Source organism: Suncus etruscus, chromosome 13, assembly GCF_024139225.1.
Source record: "Suncus etruscus isolate mSunEtr1 chromosome 13, mSunEtr1.pri.cur, whole genome shotgun sequence".
Lineage (NCBI taxonomy): Eukaryota > Metazoa > Chordata > Mammalia > Eulipotyphla > Soricidae > Suncus > Suncus etruscus.
In genome coordinates this window covers 27,334,811-27,358,894 of record NC_064860.1, presented here as the reverse complement: position 1 = coordinate 27,358,894, position 24,084 = coordinate 27,334,811, and the positions used below count along the sequence as shown (strand labels likewise).

At 36.1% G+C, this 24,084-nt stretch overlaps 1 protein-coding gene and 2 non-coding genes across 3 annotated transcripts; 1 reads left to right on the top strand and 2 right to left on the bottom strand.

The window, feature by feature from the left end:
- Nucleotides 1-1,263: 1,263 nt before the first annotated feature.
- On the bottom strand, nucleotides 1,264-22,948 carry EAF2 (ELL associated factor 2). The gene is made up of 6 exons (XM_049785931.1): nucleotides 22,843-22,948; nucleotides 17,272-17,366; nucleotides 14,570-14,706; nucleotides 8,941-9,086; nucleotides 8,346-8,597; nucleotides 1,264-1,310 (listed from the first exon to the last, which is right to left on the bottom strand). The coding sequence occupies exons 1-6, from the start codon at nucleotides 22,946-22,948 to the stop codon at nucleotides 1,264-1,266; spliced, it is 783 nt and encodes a 260-aa protein (XP_049641888.1).
- On the top strand, nucleotides 9,166-9,271 carry LOC126026885 (U6 spliceosomal RNA). Its single transcript, XR_007502085.1, has one exon. It is a non-coding gene; the product is annotated as a U6 spliceosomal RNA (small nuclear RNA).
- On the bottom strand, nucleotides 13,203-13,310 carry LOC126026825 (U6 spliceosomal RNA). The gene has a single exon (XR_007502039.1). It is a non-coding gene; the product is annotated as a U6 spliceosomal RNA (small nuclear RNA).
- Nucleotides 22,949-24,084: the final 1,136 nt, after the last annotated feature.

The window sequence follows — 24,084 nt, the reverse complement described above, 5'->3', positions numbered from 1 at the left end:
CTGCAACTTACAGACCCGCAGGACAAAGGGGCTACAGTCGCCAGGCCAAGCCAAGAAAGGCTTCACCCTACCAACACTAGAACTCATTAATTTATATTTAAACAACAAAGTTATATATGGTAACTCCATAAGACAACTGATTTCTAACAGAAACTTTTCAGATCAGGAAAAAATGAGTAAAATATTCAAAATACTTTAAAAAATAACTTTAAAATTGTATTCATTAATTGGTTTTGGAACCATATCAGGCAGTGCCTAAGTCTTACTCCTGTTCTATGTTCAGGGATCATTACTATCTGGATTGGGAAAATAATATGGAGTGCCAAAGATCAAACCCAAGTTTGCTGGTTGTAAAGAGGCACCTCGAAATATGCTCCCAAGAAAATAAATATCAATATTTCTCTACCTAGAGAAACTATCTTTCAGAAATGAAGGATAGACTCCCAAACAACACACTAAAAAGAGATCATGCTAAGCAAAGTAAATATGGACTTGAAGACAAGTATTGAATGATCTCATCCATAGCTTATTGAGAAACAAAGTAAGAAAATAGACAAAAATAAAAAATAAACACATGATTAACAGAAGGAGAGGTTAGGAGAAGGAAGGTTTAAAGAATTGTGATCAAAAGATATATGAGCCAGAGAGATAGCATGGAGGTAAGGCATTTGCCTTGCAAGCAAAAGGTTGGTGGTTCGAATCCCGGCATCCCATATGGTCCCCTGAGGCTGCCAGGAGTGATTTCTGAGCAAAGAGCCAGGAGTAACCCCTGAGCACTGCCAGAAAAAAAAAAAAAAAAAAAAAACTAGAAAAAAAAGATATAAACTTTTAGTTATAAAAATATAAGTATTGGGGCCAGAACTGTGGAGCAAGCGATAAGGCAACTGCCTTGCACGCACTAACCCAAGACCAACCAAGGTTCGATACCCTGGCATCCCATATAGTCCCCCAAGCCAGGAGTGATTTCTGAGCACATAGCCAGGAGTAACCCCTGGGCATCACCGGGTGTGGCCAAACCCTTCCAAATATACATATATATGTATTAAGATATAGTATATAACATGATTTTGGTTAGAACAAATGTAGTATATATAATTTTTAAAATATATTAAACCATCAAATTCCTATCTTAGACTTAAAGAGTGATGCATATCAGTTCTCTCAAAAAACCGGGGAAAGTTGATATGTTTTCTTTTGTCTTAGAAATTTTTATTATTGATATACAATGAAGTATCACATGTCTTGTTATAGATGAATTTTTCTTTAGTTATCACTGTCACTTCCTGATTCACTCAGTTGCAAATCATTTCCTAAAATGAAAAAAAACAATAAATATTTAATATTTTAATATTCAACATATTTATTTTTAATAATATGAACTTTATGTAAAGAAACTCCAAATATGATCCTTTATTATTTATTGTCATTAATAATCAGATTGCCAAATATATAGGATTAGAAGCCAAAGTAATTTACACTAACTATAAAGAAAAAGCAATCATTTTTAGCAAAGCTTTGATATGGGCATTCATTTTCATTTTTATACTAGTACTAACCTTATTTAGTATCACTGATTTAATTAAATCAATAAATTAGATCAAACTCTTTTGGGAGAAGCTACACGTCAGGTAGTGCTCAGGGAACCGTAATGGATGTTGAGATCTAACCCAGATGGCTGTTTATAAGTCAAGCACCCTGCTGTCTCTACTATAGCTCTGGATCCCAGATTGTATCATCTTGAAGAATAAAAAATAATTACATAATTTTAAATAATTTTTACTTAAAATGTGGCAAATACATTGAGTAATAAGAAAGTAATGCATTAAATACTTTTGTAATTTATCTATGTGATTATATTCATTTGTACTATATTCCAGTGAAGGAAACAAACAGCAAACAAATAAACAGACACTCTAATGCTAAATTTGAGTATGAGTAGAGTGGTGATTGGCATTTCAGATAGAGTACTTGGAAAGATTTCCTTGAGGGATAATATTTGAAGAGAAATCTAAACGTAGAAAGGCACTGGCATAGAAAATTGGGGAACTGTTCATTCTCAGAGAAATGCAAATATAAATGTCTCAAGGCAGATGCATACTTATTGTGTTTATCTGGCTGCAAGAAGAACTACTGTATCTGGAGCAAAATGAAGAGAAAAAGAATAGCAAGACATTAGATCAAACTGATACCTAGAAAACCAAGCTTTTGGAGTAATGAAAAACAAAATATTTTATTTAAAATTTAGTAGTAATTCACTGAAAAATTTTAAGCAGTTAGCTGTTCTAAACACTCAGTATATTACTGAATAAGCTAAAATGGGGTGGGAGAAATAAGAAGTCAAGGAAATCATGAATAAGGCTACTGCAGTTTCTCACATAAGAAATAATATTGTCTTAACTCAGGTGGTTCAGATGAGAGATGATGTTGACTGGTTATATTTGTAATATACTTTGAAGATAAAGATAACAACACTGTACAAGCGTTCAATTTGTGGTTTGAGCAAAAGTAAAAAGTAAAAATGACCCTTTATGTTTGCGATCTAAATGATTATTATGCTATTTAAGGATTTGAGAAGTACAGGAAGAGAAGAAAATCATATGTTAGTTTTTAAAGAGCATGTTTAAAATTCTTGAACATTGAGAAAACATTCAAGTATGTGATATGTAGACAATTCAATATACATTCTGAAACTCAAGAGGATAACAGTTGGGAAAAAAAGATTTTGGGGGCCGGAGAGATATCATGGAGGTAAGGCATTTGCCTTATATGCAGCAGGACGGTGGTTCGAATCCCGGCATCCCATATGGTCCCCTGTGCCTGCCAGGGGCGATTTCTGAGCATAGAGCCAGGAGTAACCCCTGAGCGCTGCCGGGCGTGACCCAAAAACAAACAAACAAACAAAAAAAAACAGAAGAAAAAAAGATTTTGAAGCTATAAAAGTTAATAAGATAATTTAGATAGTAAATTACAAGTTTAAAAGATTCTTATTTTTAAGAAGTACCCCTCAATCAACAAAATAGAACATAGTCTGGTTATTACCAAATTTAAGAGGACTTTTAAGCAATACTATATTTAAGACAGCTGTATTTCTAAGCTCATCGCACCAATTCTAGAACTAACTACATCATTTGATAAAGAACTCGGCAAAGTTCTTTATTTATGTTCTTATGACAATTTTATCATTTCTATTTTATATATAACTACAGCACAATGTAAGGATTTTCAATTAGATAAAAGTGTGAAATGACATGCTGTTTCACTTTTCTTAATAAACATCATGTTGAGTTTCATCATGCTATTAGCTGAAATGTTCCATTAGTTTTGAAGAGAGATGGAATATTATCTTCTAAGTGTGAGATAATTAGTAAATTAAATTCTTTCAATTACACGACAATTAACGATAAAAGAAGTTAGCATAGCCAATGCTATCTAGTTCTCCATGAAGCAATACTGCCCCCTAGAAGATGTGATAAGTATTTGGGTAAGAGGTGGCTTGGCAGGATTTGTAGATAATGGAAGGGAAGTTTCAGAGTACTTAAAGTCCTACAATAAAGGAGGGTTCAGTCTTTTGTTTTGTTTTGTTTTTTAATTAAATCACCATGAGATACAGAGTTAAATGTTGTTGAAAGTTCAATCTAGTCTATATTCCCAAATATGGACAGGGAAAACCTGCCTAGTATTTTAAGTTTAGAACCTAACTGCTTTTTTTAGAAATTAAAAGCATTTTTGGTACACATTTTAAGTTCAATTACATTTAGAATTTAAAGTAACTTGCATGTTTACAACAATCCTGAAAACTAAGAGATAAATTTTAGTTGCTTTTAAAATTTTAGAAATTGTTTTCTTTTCTTTCCTTTTATTTTGTAAATCAGAATACCATTACTTATTATATTTGAACAGCACTATCGGACTTCACTACTTGTTTGTATCTGCAATTCTATGATCATTCAAATATGTGATTTTTAATATTTATGTTAACAAGTTAATTAAAAAGCAAAATTATTGATGAAATAATATTTTTGTTAACTTGCTTCTCTTGATTCCAAATGTATTAATTAAAAGTAAATATCAAGAAATTACTACTTCATTGTTTTCTGGCATCGCTATCTTTCAACAGTTACAAATTTCAATATATGTTATATAAGTATAAATTATTTCTGGCTCCTTATTATTACATCAAAGTATTTTATTTACAAATTTATGTTTCTAGTTCACAGATATGCATGAAATTTATTTCAAGGAGGTAAATGGAACTTAAAAACATGCTAGAATATATATAGTTCAATAAATGTATAAAGCCCTAGATTTTGTCCCTGACCTCACAAAGTACAGCAGAAAGAAAAGAAAAGAAAAGAAAAGAAAAGAAAAGAAAAGAAAAACTTAAATATAGGGGCTGGAGAGGTGGAGCTAGAGGTAAGGCATTTGCCTTGCAAGCGCTAGCCTAGTATAGACTGTGGTTTGATTCTCCCCCCCCCCCTCCCGCATCCCATATGGTCCCCCCAAGCCAGGAGCGATTTCTGAGCACATAGCCAGGAGTAAACCTTTAGCATCAATGGGTGTGGCCCAAAAACCAAAATTCAAAAAATAAAAAATAAAAAAATAATAAAACAAACAAATTTAATTATGGCAAAACTGAGAAAGGCTGAGATATGAGATAACTGCAGTAACCGTAAGATTTTCTCTCATTAGAAAAACTGCAGTTGGGGGCCCGGAGAGATAGCACAGCGGTGTTTGCCTTGCAAGCAGCCGATCCAGGACCAAAGGTGGTTGGTTCGAATCCCGGTGTCCCATATGGTCCCCCGTGCCTGCCAGGAGCTATTTCTGAGCAGATAGCCAGGAGTAACCCCTGAGCAATGCCGGGTGTGGCCCAAAAACCAAAAAAAAAAAAAGAAAAACTGCAGTTGGAATAAAATACATCAAAAGATTCACTTATGAGCTCGAGTGATAGAATAATAGGTAGGGTACTTGCCTTACGTATGGCCAATACAAGTTCGCTCTCTAGCACCCTATTATGCCCCCCAAATCACCATCAGGAGTGATTTCAGAGTACAAAACCAGGAGTAACCTCATAGCATTTCCGGGGATGACAAAATTTTTTTCACTTAAAAAATGGTTAATACTGGTGTAATAAGGTATCTATTTAATTCAGCATGTTATTTCTGTATTCACAATACTTCTAAATTCTTTCATTTTGTTCTCTAGTTTGTTGATTTCTTTGAATTTTAAATGCAAGGAGCATTTTGCCTCCTGTCTCAAATTCTTACATGTCATTTCTAAAGCCTTTATTATTGCATTGTATGTAACTTTAAATACAATAAAATCATAGTTATATTTGTTTCTGACTTCAAAAGGAATGCTGCTTGTATTTTATGAGTGTAATAGTAGTAATGCTTTGATTTTTGTAATAAACTTTCATTAAGTTAAGATTTTATTAAAATTTTAAATTAATAAGTATTGATAATAATTTACTTGACAAATTAAAAATTATTAAAATGATAATGGCTTTACTACTCTATTTGCTAATATGGGAAATCATATTGATACTATTATGGCTATTGAACACATCTTACAATTTTTTGATCTTATTTGGTCATGATTTAGCTAACTTATATAGTAATTTTGTTTGTCTGCTTTTAGGTCAAACCTGGGTCACTAGTTAGGGTTGGTGTTTGGGAGTCAAAACTTAGGGTTTCATACATCAAGGCAATATTCTAGCCACATGCCAGCTCCTTATTTAGCCATATTCTTATATGAGATTGACTTATAATAGTTTTTGTCTAGATAGTTTAATATTAATTTTCTTTTTGAATTATAAGATTGAGTTAGTTTTTTGTCTTCTCTATTTTCTGAAGCAGTTTGTAGAAGCTTAAAATATTTGTCCCTTAGAGAGCTGTTAAAATTTATCTGTAAACAGATTTCCTGTCTCTGTGAGGAAAAACAAAGTAGAAAAAGATATATTTACTCATTTCTCCAAGATTTTCAATTTATCTTTGAATCAAGTCAAGTAAATTGCACTTTTTCTATAAACTATGTCAAATTAACATGGATAAAATTTCTGTAAAATAATATTTTTAACAATGCATATTGGATCATGAATCCATTTATAATATTACTTGGGACCTTTTTTTCATGTCTTTGACAGAGGTTGATTTTTTTTTAGTTTTTATTGAGATAGCTTTTCATTTTATTAGTGCCTAGAAATATTTTTTATAATTACAATGATTTCTATTCCAACTTATACTATTTTCCTCCTCTGCTTTGAGTCTGAAGATATCAGTTATATGTTTCCTGTATGTACCAACTTTGGTTACATATCCAAATATATTATTTTTATATTTTATATTTTTATGTTGTTTTACATTAATCTTTTAAATTTCATTGTGGTTTCCTTTTTTATTGACTTATCACTGATTTATGATATAAAAGAATTTTATGAACTTAGCTCAGATGGCCCTCAGAGATTGCCTGGAGTAATCCCTAGGTACAGAGCCAGGAGTAAGCCCTGAACACTGCTGGTGTAAAAATAATTAAATTTAATATTCAATTATTATATATGAAATAAGATTCTATAATCTAATTCTAATAAGTTTATAAGATTTACCTGTATATCAGTAATATTAGTGTTCTGGCATTAACTACATTAAAATATTTTATATTGTTTATTGGACTTTTGAAATTAAACATACCTAACAAGAGAAGTTTGCTCAAAATTTATCCTTAGTTTACAATGTAAAACATTCATACTTATGAATGCATACAATTTTCAGTACTTGCATCACCAAAAAAATAAAAAGCTCTTTATATTCTTCCCACCATCCTTTTCTTTTCCTCAGGCAAACAACATAGTTTTCACTGAGTTTTTTTTTGCCAGTCTGAATAATCATATTCTACATATGAAAATAAAAACCATTCAGTAGACATCATTTGCTTCCTTAATTTTTTTTTTTACTTTTGGACCACAGTTAGTAGTGTTCAGAGGCTATTTCCATATGGTGCTTGAGAAAACATGTGTTACCAGAGATTGAAACTGGGCTTCCAGTATGCAAAACATACATTGAAGCTATCTCCTGAATTTTTACTATTTTACAAAGGTTAAGAATTTCTATTTATGTCAAAGAGCAACTTATATCTTTCTAATTTGGAATTTTTTTTTATATCTTTTCATTGCCTAACTGCTCTGGCTAAGACTTCAAAATTATGTTGAAGGTAGTGATGAAGAGTGGAAATCCTTTTGAAGTACCTTCATATTTTAGCACTTAAAATGATAACAGTTGATTTGTTATATGTATTTGTCGTGATTAGTTATTTAAAAATTTTATAAGGGATACTAGATTTCCTCAAGATCTTTTCCAGCATCTATTGAACGTGCAAAATTTTTCTTTTTGTTGATGTAATATAATATACAAATTAATTTATGTATTTTGAACTAGCTTGGTTTCTATGGGATACATGTGGTCATCTATGTGTTGCTGGATTCAATTTGCCATGATACATTGAGAATTAAATAAATCCTGTCATTCGGACCCGGAGAGATAGCACAGCGGTGTTTGCCTTGCAAGCAGCCGATCCAGGACCAAAGGTGGTTGGTTCGAATACCGGTGTCCCATATGGTCCCCCGTGCCTGCCAGGAGATATTTCTGAGCAGATAACCAGGAGTAACCCCTGAGCACTGCCGGGTGTGGCCCAAAAACCAAAATAAATAAATAAATAATTGTAGTTTGGGATAACATTAGTTTTGAATGCTGCTCACTAAAATATGACAATGAATATGATAGATAATGTGTCTAAAGTTCAAATTTCTGGATCAGAAATGTAAATATACAATCTATACATAAATCTTGATTGTGATAGATATACTGATTTTGTTTTGGGGGGCCACACCAGCAATGTTCAGACCTCCTATTTGCTCTTTGTTCAGGGATTACTCCTGGCAGTGCTTAGGGGTGGGGGCATATGAGGTGCTGAAATCTAACCTGGATTAGTTGCATGCAAAGCAAGCACCCTGCCAACTCTACTATCTCTCTGGCCCTGGCTGATTTCTATAAAGTAAAAATAAATGTAAATTGTTAAAGAACTTAGTTATAAGCCTTAAGGAACTCCTTATGGATTTCTATTAGCTCAGTTGAATATATAAACAAGAAGAGAGGAAATAGAAAATTATCTAGAGTTAAAAGAGAAAACAATACGATATGTGAGTCAAAAGAAAATGACCGATTCAATTAAAATATAATGGTAACAGTATAAAATGAATAAGAGAATTTTTAAAATCCAAACTTAGATAATTAGCACTATAGTTTCACTATGATTTCTTTCTTTTTTAATTACATGTATTTGAGCAGACTTACTTAAAGTATTCATTAGGAGGTCACTGCTCTCATATTTATAATGACTAGCATCTATATCAGGAGTCCTGAGGTGTGGTACAGTAGACAAAGTAGGATATCCTGTGATACAATTCCCTGTATCAGAAGAGGATCGACTATCTTCATCTGTGTCACTGGAACTATCTTCACTGCTTGAAGATGATGAACTTTTAGAATCTGATGAGCTATCACAACTACTCATCTGGTCCATTTGGTTAGCTTCTGCCTTCAATTCTAAAAATAAAATGGAAATAAATAGAAAGATTAAATTCAAAATATAATTTTGAGTAAAAATAAAGTTTGAATCTACTAATTTCTAAGAAACTATTTATGAGGAATTTAAAAGCCCATTTAAAATATTTTATTTAAAAATATTTCCTCATCATTTCTCCTCCAGGTCAGAATCCCTGAAAGGGAACCTGGAACCCAGCTTGGCCCTGCTCCTATCCTACTCCCATTCTTGAAAACTTAGCATTGCATTGATACTTTACTTCTTTATATCTCACAGAGATCATACACTGATATTCTTTTTTTTTGGGGGGGGGGCCACATTATAAGTACTTAGATTTTTTTTTACCTCTTTCGATATCATCCATCAGAGATGTTGGGTACATCTTGTCTTCAGATGGAGAATGCTTTACAAAATTAGGAGTCGGAGATGAATTCCACATATGTTGCTGCTGTTGTTCTTTACGATAATGAACTTTACTGCTTCCTTCAACTCTAAATTTAAAAATATTAAGTCAAGTGAATAATAATAGCAAATACAAAAGCAATTTTAATTTACAAAGTATTGAAATTGGTGCTCACTTCAGCAGTACATATACTAAAATTGGAACAATATAGAGAATATTAGCATGGCCTCTGTGCAAGATGGCACGCAAATTCGTGAAGTATTGAAATAGAACACTTAAGTTTTTGCCTAAAAATAGTTTAAAATAACAAAAATTAAAGCATAAATTTAATTCATTATAATAATTCATTAATTCATTCTGATAATAGGCATGTACACAGGTCCATTAGACAAAATATAGTTCAAAAAGATAGTGAAAGATAACACATATACAAATTACTAAAAGAACATGCCTAAGTAGTCATAAAATTATAAAATTACCATTTTTGTTAAAATTACTTCAATGTTTTAAGATAGGTTACTAAAGGAGATTCATAGTTTTTCCTTTCAACATTCTTAAGCATAATATTTTTTTTTTCCTCTTTCATTAAAGTCAATAAATCCTGTCTTTTCTTCCTTCACAAAGTATTTCTCAACTCTTCATTCTACCCTCAAACATTGTGACATGCATTTTTCTTAATTCCACACATTATTTCACCTTATTCAGCTTGTTTGGTGGATTAATATTTTTATTTTTTTAATATAATTTTTATTTTGATCATAGTGGCTTACATATTGCTGACAATAATATTTTAGGTACATATTTACATAAAATCAGGGGGGATTCCCATCGCCAAATTGTCCTCCCTACACCTCCGTTTCTGTCCTACCTCCCATTTCCTTTTCCCTCACCCCAGGGCGGCTAGAATATGTGGTCCCCTCTGTATCCAACCCACTACTTAGTAGTCTTGCACCTGTTTGGTCTTGATGCCTCCCTTATTTCCCCCTCTAACTGGAGGCAGGACTAGCTAGTTCAAGTTGCGTGGTTTTGTTTGAAAAAGAGAAAAATGATAAACTGGGGTAAGAGTCTAATACCCTGAAAATGGGCGGAGTCCTTCTAAAGGCTCTCATCATCAATTTGGGAGATGGAGAAAAAGAAGGTGAAACACTCCACTAGTACCAAAAGAAGTATCAAATATCCAGTGAGGGCTCCAGCTATATCGATAAGCACCTCAAAGAACAGACAAAACAAACAAACCAACAAAAACAAAAACAAAAAAAAACAGACAAACAAACATCACGCCATGATCTTGAATTGAGAAACATGGCATAGCACATAACGAAAGAGAAGAAAGGAAGAGAGAAAAAAAAGTAAGTATAATTGGGGACAACACTTTGAATAATCGCACCCAAACAGAGAAATCGACCAAAATAGATAGGTAAATCAAAAATAATAATAACAATAATAAATGAAGGTAATATATATATTTATATAAAAAATAACCAAGGTTTTGTGCTTTTTTGTATTTGTTTTTTCCCTCCTGCCCTGGCACAGTAAATATTGGGGTCATTCGAAAAGGAATTCACTTGGCCTAAGAGATATGGGGTTTCTCCGTCCTTGGAGCATACTGTCATGGGATCAACTCTAGACTTTGCTCAGGATCAGGATCCTTTACTTTCCCGGTGGTGTTTTTTTGTTTGTTTGTTTGTTTGTTTTGTTTTGTTTTTGGTGTGTGGAAGACTTCTGCTCTGTGTTTAGAGGTCTCAGTATCTGCACAGATCCTGAGGTGGGACTTATGATGAAGTCAGTCTTTGTGGTTCTAGAGGTTCTGTTACCTCAGTGTCATTTTAATCCATCTTCTGTGGTTGGTGATCTTGGTCTTTGCACTGAGCCTAGGGTGGCACCTAGGATAGCGTCTTTCTTTGTGCTTCCAAAAGCCCCATTCCGTTACAATTGTTTCTGCCGGACCTTTGGGACTGGGCATCATGATTATTGTGCAGGTCATAGTTCAAACCCTAAACTAGGGCTTTTTTATTTGTCCCAAGATGTATACAGTCTGGTCGTGGTTCTAGCAGCCAGTCATCTGCAAATCCCGATCTTGGTTTTTGGACCTACCAAAGGGTGCCAAGACTTCTGGTTTTGTCTTGTCGTTAATTGGTAAGGTAGGCTAATCTGCTCTAAGGTCCAGATGTTCGCATTTTCCTCGTTGTCAGGATATCATGTTAGAGCTGGGCCTTGTTGTTGGTCCCGACGTATCTAGGCTGTCCCGGATGGAGTTTGTTTCCTGCAGCTGTTGTGAAGAGCTGTGCCGTTTCTATGTCGGGGATCAAGGGTTCAAGGCTGGATGAATGGTATCTAATCACCTGAGGTCTAAGTTGATTCCACATGACATATTTTCAAGGCAGGAGATATCCCTATATTGTAAACAACTATGAGTTCCTATCTCTAGTAGATAGGAGCTCTTTTTTTTTTATATGTAAGATTTCCCCTTTACTTAGTGTGTCTTTGCAGGGGGAAGTGGTGCTACATTATAATGTCTGTGTATTTGTGGGTGGACTGATGGGATAACCGAAACAGGTCACATACCCAAAAACGAGGAGAAATAAAGAAAAGAAAAAAAAGGGAATTAAAAATGTATGTGCTCACTAATATATATGTAGGACAATCATTTAAAAAAGATAAATAAATAAATTAAAAACAAAACAAAACAAACAAACAAAAAGAAAAAAATAAAATAAAATGAGTTAGCGAAGTTTTTAAGGGACCAAAGTGGTGCAGAGGACTACTTTACATACGGGGGAGAGCAGGTAAAGAGGTGGTGTATTACAGGTTTTATGCCTATGTTGGAAGTACAATTTTTCCCATTGTCTTTTGGGTTTTTCTTGTGGTGTGTGGGTTCCCAGGCATCTTCCTAACACATCCCCTGACCTTCTTCAGATTGGTAAAAATTTGCGGCAGGGAGGTCTTGGAAGAGTTCTTGCATTGGGGATACTTTTGGACCTAGGCCCGGTTTCAAGGAACAGTCTGCGTTAGGGGGAGTTGGTAGGGATTAATATTTTTAAACTAAAAAGTAAAGATTTTTTAAAAATACTACAATATGGGATTTAAAAACTTCAATATGCTCAATAGTTAAAAAAGAACTTTAATAATTAGGGGCCAGAGACATACCACAATGGGTAGGATATTTGCCCTGCACAAAGTCAACTCAGGTTCAATCCCCAGAGCACCATCAGGAATGACCCCTGAGAACAGATAGGAGTAACCCCTGAAAACTGCTGGGTGTGGCCCCAAAAAACCCCAAAGCTTTAATATTTAAAAATTGGGGGCTGGAAAGATAGCTGGAGGTAGGGCATTTGCCTTGCATGCAGAAGGACAGGGTTCAAATCCCGGCTTCCCATTTGGTCCCCAAGCCTGCCAGAAGCAATTTCTGAGTGTGGAGCCAGGAGTAACTCCTGAGCGCTGCCAGGTGTGACCCCAAAACCAAATATGGGTGTGTGTGTGTGTGTGTGTGTGTGTGTGTGTATTGGTGCCAGAGCTGTGATGCAAGCAGTAAGGCATCTGCCTTGCCCACACTAGCCTAGGACGAACCACGGTTCAATCCCCCCAGTGTCCCAAATGGTCCCCCAAGCCAAGAGTAATTTCTGAGCACATAGCCAGAAGTAACCCCTGAACATCACCGAGTGTGGCTCAAAACCCCAAAAAATATATACATTCAAGTTCTTTTGTTCATTGTCCCAAATAAGTCAGATATTTCACCACCAACTATCATGTTCTGATTAATAAAATTAGTATTATTCTAAATTCTCTACTAATAAAAAGCACATGTTAGAGAAAGGGATAATTAAAAATTGAGCTTCTAAGATATTTCTCTGATATTGTTATATTTTGGAAATTATATATTCATTAACACCCACAACATACCTTATCAATAGGTATGTTTGGGGATGGAGCTTTAATATCTTATTAACCTCTTCTCAAAGGTATATCAATAAAGACTCCATAGGGGCCGGAGAGATAGCATGGAGGTAAGGCATTTGCCTTTTATGCAGGAGGTCATCGGTTTGAATCCCGGTGTCCCATATGGTCCCCTGTGCCTGCGAGGAGCAATTTCTGAGCCTGGAGCCAGGAATAACCCCTGAGCACTGCCGGGTGTGATCCAAAAGCCACAAAAACCAAAAAACAAAACAAACAAACAATAAAGACTCCATAAATGTTACAAATAATCATAATCTATGCCTTTCTTAAATTCTTTGCATGTCATCCTTGCAAAGGGGCCATGCTAATCTTCTCTGTATTGGTCCAATTTTAGTATATGTGCTGCCAAAGCAAGCACCTTCCTTAAATTCTATTTTTTGTTTGTTTGTTTGTTTGTTTTAGGGCCACATCCGGCATGCTCAGGGGTTACTCCTGGCTGTCTACTCAGAAATAGCTCCTGGCAGGCACGGGGGACCATATGGGACACCGGGATTCGAACCAACCACCTTAGGTCCTGGATCGACTGATTGCAAGGCAAACACCGCTGTGCTATCTCTCCGGGCCCACCTTCCTTAAATTCTTAAAGCAATTCTGTCTATATTATTAATATAACTTCTAGAAAGTCCCTTTTCTTAAATTATAATTTATCAGAACTTTTTCCAGAAAAGGATTTGAGGTAGCTATGTTCTCTTACTAACCTTTAAAGGAAATAGCATTATCCAACGTAAGTTAGTTTTTTTTTTTTTTTTTGGGGGGGGTGTCACACCCGGCAGTGCTCAGGGTCACTCCTGGCTCCATGCTCAGAAATCGCTCCTGCCAGGCACGGGGGACCATATGGGATGCCAGGATTCAAACCATAGTCCTTCTGCATGAAAGGCAAACGCCTTACCTCCATGCTATCTCTCCGGCCTCACAACTTAAATTAGTTTTGAGGTCAGAATTTATATATGAAATTCCTCTTTTCTAGTGTCTTATAAATTTTAGTTGCTCAAAAATAATTTTTACTAACAATAAAACTAGTTTGGAGAAAATACTTTCAGTCCAGTTCTGTGAAAGCAACTCAACAGAATAATAAGTATAAATAATTATATAAAAATATTTAGAGTAGTACAGTAGGCAGGATGTTTGCTTGCATGCAGCTGACACAGGCTCACTCCCCAGCATTAAGGTCACCTGAACAATGCTAGGAGTAAACCCTAAGCACAGAATTGGAAATAAGACCTGTGCATAACTAGGTATTGCTCCAAAACAAAATTTGTTTAAAAAAGAAAAGACACAGAAACAAAATTAAGCTTTGATACATAGTAAGGGAGGAAGTAAAAAGCTAAGAAGTCCCACAAATATAAACTTAGAAAAATATTTAAATATTTTTGTACTTACAGAAGTAGCCATTAATGTTACTTAATGCATTTCTTTAAAATATATCCATTAACGGGCCAGAGAGATAGTACAGTAGTACGCCTGGTATGGGGAAGATTCAGGTTCAGTTCCTGGAATCCCAGATGGTCCCAGAACGCTGCCAGGAGAAAACTCCTGAGTGCAGTCAGGAGAGTAACCCCCGAGAACTGCCAGATGTGCCACAAAACAAAAACAAAAATCGATTCATTAACTACATACCTTGTTTTTTTTACAGTGATGTTGCTGCTGAGTTTTTCTAGTCGACATTCTCCAGTATCATGGTTAATAATCAAAACACATTCCTTTAAATAAGGTTTCTTCGAACCTTTGAAAACAGTTACTGGTGTAGTTGAACCCTGTGTAGAAAGTTAATTATTATTGCTTGAAATTTTATCATCGAAATTCAGTTAGAGGCTGGAAAAATACCATAGTGGGTAAAGAGCTTGCCTTGCATGTGGCCAGCCGGGACTCAACCCCTGGCATCTCTTATGATACCCCAAGCACTACCAGAACTCATTCCTGAATGCAAAATCAGAAGTAACCCTTACCATCATAGGTGTGGCACTAAAAAAAAATCAAAACAAAATTCAGTCAGGAGGATAATAGGAGCTATTTTCAATCCATGTAACATCTCAAGTCATCTAATCAGCTATCTTGACTACAAGGAGCACACACAAAACCTAGGTTCAATCCACAGCAGAAGAGAGAACTTGTTCAAAAGAGAACATAGGCTTCTCCTGAGTAAAAAAAGGCAGAAAGAGAAAACATGCTGAGAGAACAAGCCAAAAATAATTTTTAGGGGCCAAGAGATGGCGCAATGGTAGGGTGTTTGCCTTGAACATGACTGACCCAGGACGAACAACGGTTCAATTCCCCGACAACCCAAAATGTCCCCCAAACCAGGAGCAAATTCTGAGCTTGTAGCCAGGAGTAACCCCTGAGCATCACCGGCTGTGGCACAAAAATAATAATAATTTCTAGTCATTACACACAATAGTACTTAATTGAAGTTTTTAAAATGTTTATTAAGTAACAGTAAAAAATTATTGACTAAATAAATTATTAAAAAGTTTCAGAGGGCAAGCACAAGGGTAAAGTACTTAATTTGAATGTAGTCCATTTTGAATCTGTCCTTAACTTTGAGTGTAGTTCCCTTAGCAGAGTCAGGAATAGCACCTAGCCTCACTAGGTCTCACCCAACCCCCAAAAAGAATAAAAACAAACAAAAATAAAAGTTAAATAACTATAATGACCTGTTAAAATAGAACTCATAATTACCAGAGAGATATACAGAGATTAAGGTGATAAACTTATTTGCAACTGATCTCGGTTTGACCCCTGGCACCATGGATGGTTCCCTGAGTACCGCCAGGAATGTTCTTTGAAAAGAACCAGAAATATTCTCTAAGCAGAACCAGGAGTAATCACTAGAAGTAACCTGGTGTGGTCCACTTCCTCCAAAATTAGGGTTCATATTAAAATGGATTGAAAACCCAAGGATAGAGTAGGCTATTTCCAAAGTGGGTTAAAAATATACATTGGCAGGGAATCAAAGCAGTGAACTTTTTCATTGAAGCCCACAATGTATCTAACAGGATAAGAAGCACTAAAAATTGGACAAAGCATGAACAGTATAAAAACAAAATCATGTCATGTAAGTCTTTTACTTTAAAAATTCAAAATTTTAAACTTTATTTCAGGCAACTTTATTTCAGAACCTACCAAGAAATTCCAAGGGGAACAAGGTGAAAATACACAAGTAAAGGCAGGGAGCACAGCACAAGATTAGGGGGCCTTACAAAAAGGTCACAGAAAGGAAACAAGATTAGAAATGGATCAAAGTAGGAAAAGGGTTGAGAAACAATGACATAGAGAAATATATCTTAGTGACATTTATAAATGTTTAGTATTTAGAAGTCTAGCAAGTTTTTGTTTTTATAAGTTTTTATAAAAATGAAGAAAAATATTACAAAAATCTACTCAGTACAAACAACTAACAATTTGAAAGTATTTTTAAAAACACAGTATAACAATAGCCTTCTTATGCACAAATAATGATAAAGAAGAAATGGACATTACAAAAGCAATAAATGATTTTTATCATTCTATCATTTCATATTTATTTAGTTCACAAACTTATTGTTCCTTATTCATTAAAGTCTTTTGATTACTATTTCTTTTACATAGAAAATTCTTGTCTTCTTCTACATGATGAAATTTTATTTGTCCTTAAAAGTAGAGATCAAAGCAACATCTCTGTGAATTCTTTGAAGAGTCCACCAGATTGAGTATTATATTGTACTTATGTTTTGCATAAATTGTATACATGCCTTGACTTATAGCACTAGATGTTTCTATATCTGTTATAACAGGAATGAACTAGAAGATAGAATAAATAATTATTCCTAGTTGAAAATATGGCTTATAATAGTATTTAATAAAATGCATTTAGATCTCTAATTATTTCAGATCATTTAATACGACTGTTCTTAAGACCTATTAAAAAGGACAGGATTATTTTACCTAAGAATTTAAAATTCAGCTTTGTTGCATGTATTAATTATGACTATATGAATAGTGCAGTCATTTTTATTTTAATTCAGTATAAATCCTGCTCCCAAAATTCTTTTAGTCAAATATAGAAATAATTCAGGGCCAGATAAATAGTTTGATTTCCAGCAGTACATATGGTCTCACTCGGCACCACATATGGTCTCCTGAGTTCCATCAGGTGTGATCCAAGAGCAAAGAGCCAGAAGTAGGTTCTGAGTACTACCAACATGACCCCAAAACAAAAATATGAGGAGGTGGTGGGTAAGGAGGAAGAGAATGTGTTAGAGGATGTGGAGAAGAAAGACAAGGAGGAAGATGAGGAGGAGGAAGACAAGGAGGAAGGGGAAGAGAAGAGGAGAAATACTCACTTCGATATTTGGCAGAGTTATTGTTACTTGTTCACCTTTTCCAACTTCAAGGTCTCCTTCACAGGAAGTGTCAATAGAGGCAGGCTTGAAATCATCTTAAAAAAGGCAGAGATATAGAGAGTTCTGTTAGATGAAGCAATACTGAAATATCTATATATAAAATATATGAGCATAAGATATGATGACATAACTCATTTTCAATATCCAGTGATTAAATGATATAGGTTATTAGTATACAAATCCAGTTTATTATATAGATATAATTCTGCAACAAAAATAGCTATATCCTAAAATTTTACTCCCCATGACATCCTTTTCTTACAACCAAAAATAAATTCTAAAAATTAGCAGACATATCACATCTCACAACCACTGCAGTGTAAGCAACAGATTAGTTTCACCATTAGTCTTAGAAAAGATGCAGCTCAAGCCAAGCTGATGAAACAATGAAACTCCTGGGTAATCATCATGGTCTATATGAGTGCCCATGGTAACATATTTTCTTGCTCTTAAAATGTTCTCAACTTTCTAATTGTAGCTACCTTACAAGGTTCACTCATCAATAGAATAGTCCTCTAAATATCCTCCCTTCATCGCTGACAGCTAATCCCAATGTCTTCTTTTATATATAGCTTTCAGAGTTATCTCCATTTTTGCCAAGGACAAATAAATAGCTTTCAATCAACAAAAATCTGGAACTATCCAACTATTTATAGCTTGCCTTCTACTTTTCTCTATGTATTCATTCTTTTACAATCTAAATCCTATTTCAAAATTCCTTATTCTCTGTGCAAGCAATCATGTGCTTTAGCCCTTTGAGCTATCTTTCTAAACTCTAGCTTCTAATTTATTTAGATACTAATTTTTCAGATCTTTCTAAAAAAATCCTTTATTTTAGGTATTTACAAGTAATTCTTAGCATAACGACTTTTAAACAAAATATTTCAAAAGTCAAATTCACTACAACTGATGTTTTATTCTTCTTAATTCAATTTGTTTAAATAATTTGTCTAAGCACCATGGTTATAGAAATGCTTATAGTTGGGGCCGGAGAGATAGCAAGGATGTAGAACATTTGCCTTGCATGCGGAAGGATAGTGGTTCGAAACCCAGCATCCCATATGGCCCTCAAGCCTGCCAGGATGGATTTCTGAGCATAGAGCCAGGAGTAACCCCTAAGCGCTGCCTGGTGTGACCCAAAACCAAAAAAAAAAAATAGAAATGCTTATAGTTAAGTTTTTTCCCATCGCCAATGTCCCCCATGTCCCCCCAACTCTTTGCCTAGGACAGATATTCTGCCTCTCTCTCTCTCATGCATGCTCTCTCTTGCTCTCCCTCTCTCACTCATGATCATTGCCATGGTAGTTGTCAGAATGGTTAGTGCTCTAACTGCACTCACCACTATAAATTATTTTCTTTATATCATCACTTAACAATATGTTTTTGGAAGAAGGATAATCCAGGTGATCTTGGTACAGCTGTGTGGATGTGAAGATAAATTAGGACCAGCATGTGGTGCTGCTCAGAAAGGTGGTGATCTTGGGGCCAGAGCGGTGGTACAAGCAGTAGGGTGTTCACCTTGCAGGCACCTAGGATGGACCTCAGTTTCGGAGTGATTTTGTTTTTGTTTTTGGGCCACACCCAATGATGCACAGGGGTTAATTCTAGATATGTGCTCAGAAATTATTCCTGACTCAGGGGACCATATAGAATGCTGGGGGATTGAACCATGATCCGTCATAGGTTAGTGCATGTGAGGCAAATGCCCTACAGCTTGCACCACTGCTCTGGCCCCTGAATCTATTTAATTTCCTTTTTTTTCTATTTAATTTCTAATTTTATGTTAGGGATAACAACTTTATTTACCACTTGCTAATTAAATAATGTTTAATTATGAGCTTTTAAAAAATCTATAACTTTTGGGACAGGAGCAATTTCGCAGTGGGTAGAGCATTTACCTTGCAGCAGCCAACCTGGGTTCAATAATTGGCATACCATAGTCTCTCGAACCTGTCAGGAGTAATTTCTGTAATTTCTGAGCACAAAGCCAGGAGTAATTCCTGAGTGCTGCCAGGTGTGGTCACTCAAAAAGTAAACAAAAACTACAACTTGAACTTCAAGAATTTGACTATAGTTATAGAACTACAGAATGTTTTAAATCTCTATTTTCCTGCTTTCTACATTGTTTCAATGCCAAATGTAATAATTTTCTAAGATTTTAGACAAGTTTGTTTACCTCTAAACAAAGGAGTTGGTTTAGAAAGTATGCCATCAATTTTAGCATTTATTTACTGTCTCTGAATTTTCTTCATGTGTTGTTTTATAGTTATCTATATTATGCAAAGCAGGGGTAGGAGATCTATTTTCTTCCAAGAGCCATTTGGATATGTATAAACATCATTCATATTCCATATAATCAGACAGCCTAGTCACTGGCAGTTGATGAGAAGCTTATGTCTTTATCCTGTTAAGTCTCAGAGCCAAATCCAACATGGATTTGTGGGCTTTATATGATTTGTCATTTACCTCCACAGATAAAGTACAGAAAACATTTTCTACTTTTCACTTAATTTTTTATGAATTGCTTAAAAATCTGACCAGTTTGGCTAGAGTTTTACATATAAACAAATTCACTGTTATTAGAAATCAACATCCTGGGATTTCTGCTAATTCAACTAACTCTAAGCCCACAGCTCTTCAATACTGAAAAAATATTTACTGAAAATTATCTACTAATCCTATCTTTCTTTAATGTATCTGATAATATTTGCTCATATAAAGCTAAACAACCACTTTAGGAGAAATGGCATCATTTGCGATAGCAAAAAGTGGTCATTTATAAATTTTGAAGTTGCTATGTTTATTTCCTTATCTGGATGTAACTTTACAAAACTCAACAAGCCCAAAATTTATTTAATAAGTCTTGTTACTCAAACATTTCTAGCCAGTGATGCACATGTTGCTAAAATATTTAACTTATCATGTACAAAACATCCCATGACTTTCCTAACATATGCCTGATAGGTTATGTTGCTAAGCACAAATAAATGCCTTTTCAGTATATATGATAATTACATTTTTGGCTCTGGATTCACACCCAGAGGGCTCAGGGCTTATTCCTGCCTCTCTGCCCACAGGAATTACTCCTGGTATTGATCTGGCTACCATATGAAATGCCAGGGATCAAACTCTGGTCGGTTGTCAAACTCCCTATCCAGTGATGGCTAACCTATTTGAGTCCGAGTGTCCAAACTGCCACACAATGCCCGGTCCCCCCAATGGCCAGTCCGTCCCTGTTACCAGGTGGGCTGCAAAGCAGACACTGGCACACTCGCCTCCAGCTACGCCACATATCTTAATTGCGGATCCCTTCCCGCATGCCAGCTGCAAGGTCTTCGTGTGCCACCGCTGGCACGCATGCCATAGGTTCGCCATTGAGGCGCCTATACATCACTCTAGCCCCATAAATTACATTCTTGGCACTTTTAAAGCACATTTAATTGTTACCCATCAAGGAAAATGGTGATTATTATTTAATCTGTAACAAGTATTGTTCTAAGTTGTTTATACTATCTTACTTAATCCTTTTAAAACTCAAAAATGTGGCTATTCTTTTTTTAATTTACATATATATAAAAAAACTGAGGCAGAGAGAATATAGTTACATTACATATAAATATACAGGACATAAATCACATGCAGGTTTGACCAAAGTAGTTAGTAAGGTAATCATAATTACCTCTGCACATAAAAATATTGATATGAGTATTATTACTTTGTGTGAAAGCCAAATGTCCTAGAACATAGTTTTCATCACTCACTGTCTATGCCCATGTTATATAAAAATATATCCTTGAACACATTTTTGTAAACCTGATAATGTGAAAAAATGACACTAGTACTATTACATGCCAGAGCCAGAAAAGTAAATGGCAAAGATACATATGTTTGAGAGAAAGTAATTAGAAACAAAATAAGGCCTATACACTGTTGGACTGAAGAAGAGAAATTGCACAGCTACCATTTTCTTAGAGATCCTTGAACAATAATGTATGAGAAAGAAGAATAAAAAAGGGCCATTGATTAAGAGCTTACCCATTTATCCCATTCAGTTTTGGATAGCTTATTGTGCTAAGTAAAAATCCTTTTATAAAATGTAAATACAGTTTATGCCTATTGATTCCCTAGACATTTACTGATTTACTATAATTAAGCTAGCTAGAATTTAAAAAATTTCATAATGAGAATTTTTGTTTCTGTTTATTTGGGGGGTGCACTCTAACGATGCTCAGGGTTTACATTTGGTTCTGCACTAAAGAATCATTCATGGGGCCATAGAGATAGCAAGGAGGCTTTTGCTTTGCATGCTGAAGGATGGTGGTTCGAATTCCGGCATCCCATATGGTCCCTGGAGCCTGCCAGGAGTGATTTCTAAGCATAAAACCAGGAGTAACCCCTGAGCGCTGCCAGGTGTGACCCAAAAACAAAACAAAACAAAACAAAACAAAAGAATCATTTATGGCAGTGTTTGAGGGACTGTATGGAATGCTGGGAATAAAACCTAAGTTGGATGTATGCAAGGCAAGTACCCCACCAGCTGTATTATCATTCTAGCCCCTCAAAATTCGCTTTAATTGTATGTTTTTATTTAAGCATGAAACAGCTTGGAGTTAAAAAAAATTTGAACAGTCTATAAACAGAATAACTGAAAGAGGTCAGTGAGTAGACCCTAAAGTTGGGAAAGGGAAGTGGCAAAAATACATTTTTCAACAGAAATATAAGAGGTTATGCTTTTACTGTTCTCAGTTTTCTTTCCGCTCTATAATTCTTGTGAGAGCTGTTATGCAAAGAATGAATGTTTTACATACCAAATCACAATGCTATATTTTCCCTCCTGGACTTAACTATGGAAACCAGAGAGTTCTCATTTCTACCTTAACAATACAAAAGAGAATCATCATTGATCAAAAACTAGTTCCTAAAAATAACCAAAGAAAAAACCCAAAGGAGGAATCATAGGGAATATGTTTCTAATAAACACCTCCTCTGACACCTTTACTATCAATTCTGGACCATGGATTGGATGAAATTGGAGAGCCTTTAAAAGCTGATTTTTGGAATGGTTCAGAAAAGGTAAGTCAGATAACCTAAAAGAACCTTCCAGCATCCAAAGTAAAAACAGAAGAGAAAACTTCCCACCAGCATCACAGCGTTCTCTTCCAGATACATTATCAGAGTATGTTATCATAATAGTATAGCAAGGCCCTTGACTCCCACCTACCTGTCACCTTGCTTTCCTTTCAATAAGAACCTTTCCCCAGTCATCCCAGCAACAAACCTCCACGAAGTTCTTTTGGCTGCCTGTTGATCTCACTTCAATCTTTCCCTTAAGGATTGACCCAAAACTCCTGGCCTCCACCTACTCCCTAAGATTTCATTCCAAAGATGCAGGCCATGGTGCAGATCACCCCATTCTCCAGCAGTATGTGACTCGAGTGTCATATCCCTCTGACCCTCCCCCCCCAAAGACAAAGCATCCCTCTTCTTTGCCCAGAGTCGTCCCCCACTCACAGCGCAGAGTGTGGAAGGCGCAACGCGGCTGCTTCTCGAAAGTGTCCCCTAACTTGAGAACCCGCTCGCGGTGGTCTAAGTGCCTGGGCCCTCGCGCTCCATTCATTCTAATCCCGCGGGTCTCGTTTTGCCCAAGTCCGAGCTGTGCAACGCGAGCTGCCAACTCAGCCTCGGAGTGAAAGATGCCCAAGTCCCAGGCGCCGGGACAAGATAGACTCCGCCCTTCGCTCGCTACGCGCGTCCCCAAAGTGAGCTTCGAGCGTTCCGATTGGCTGGATGGAAATGTACGCCACGCCCCCTGTTGGAGGTCCCGCCTTCTGGCCTCTTCCTCCCGCACGATTCAAGCCTTCGCAACGTCCCGGGCAGATAAGGCAGCGCCTAGTGGGTTGCACGGTGGCGTCCTGGTATTTGGGGCTGGAGATAAGTGAGAGCCAAGGTAAGCTAACGGGCCCGACCTGGGCCTCCAGGTAAGCAAAGGGCCATTGAAGCTCGACCCCAGGCTTCTGGCCTAGGCCTCGCTCGGCTCTTAGGGACACGCAAGCCAAACACTCGGCCTGCTCCTCCTCCCTTCTGTGCAGAACCGAGGTGGAAACTGGGCTGGAGGTGGCCCCCAAAAGCCTGCGATCTTACCCATGGCCCGAGAGCCCCAAATTTGAATCCAGAATTCAATGAAGAACCCAGGGACCTCGGGGACCAGACTTTGTTTTGGTTCTTGGACCTGCCTGGAAGCGACGCTGATCGCCTCACTTCTCATCTCCGCCCCTGAAGAAATGGCCAGAGATACTGAGTCCATAGAAAAATTCCAAACTCTTTTTCCCACATGGTTTCCGAATGAATGAACTGCGGTTATTGGGGTGCACTTGCCAGTAGACTGTACTGCACTGCACTGAGTTGCCCGGTGTTTATTTCTGTCATGGTAATCCGTGTGGAGTGAATAAGGTTCAAGAGGTTTTTGCAGGAGCAAGGCTAGAGCTAGGTTCTAACCACTGGGTAATACAAACGTTTTATTTATTATTTATTTATTTATCTATTTTTTATGTTGTTTGACTATCAGGAGCCCATCAGGTAATTATTGTTTGTTAAGTTAAGAGGAGTGCTTGTTCTAGGAGAAGCTCGCAGGAGAAAAGTTTGCAATGGTTCCTGGAGCAGGTGATTGGGTTTTTTTTTGGGGGGGGGAGGGGAGGGTGAAATTATGTCATCTGATTCCTTAGCTTCCATGTTAGCCCTGAGCCCGAGTTGGCC

Bases quoted from the DNA above. Each gene is read 5' to 3' on its own strand.
- EAF2 (XM_049785931.1), bottom strand. From the start codon at position 22,948: ATGAATGGAGCGCGAGGGCCCAGGCACTTAGACCACCGCGAGCGGGTT. The intron at 9,087-14,569 runs GTATGTAGTTAA...TTTTAAATTTAG, and splicing joins ATCACTGTAAAAAAAACAAG to AGTTGAAGGAAGCAGTAAAG. The intron at 8,598-8,940 runs GTAAAAAAAAAT...TTTTATTTTTAG, and splicing joins GATGGATGATATCGAAAGAG to AATTGAAGGCAGAAGCTAAC.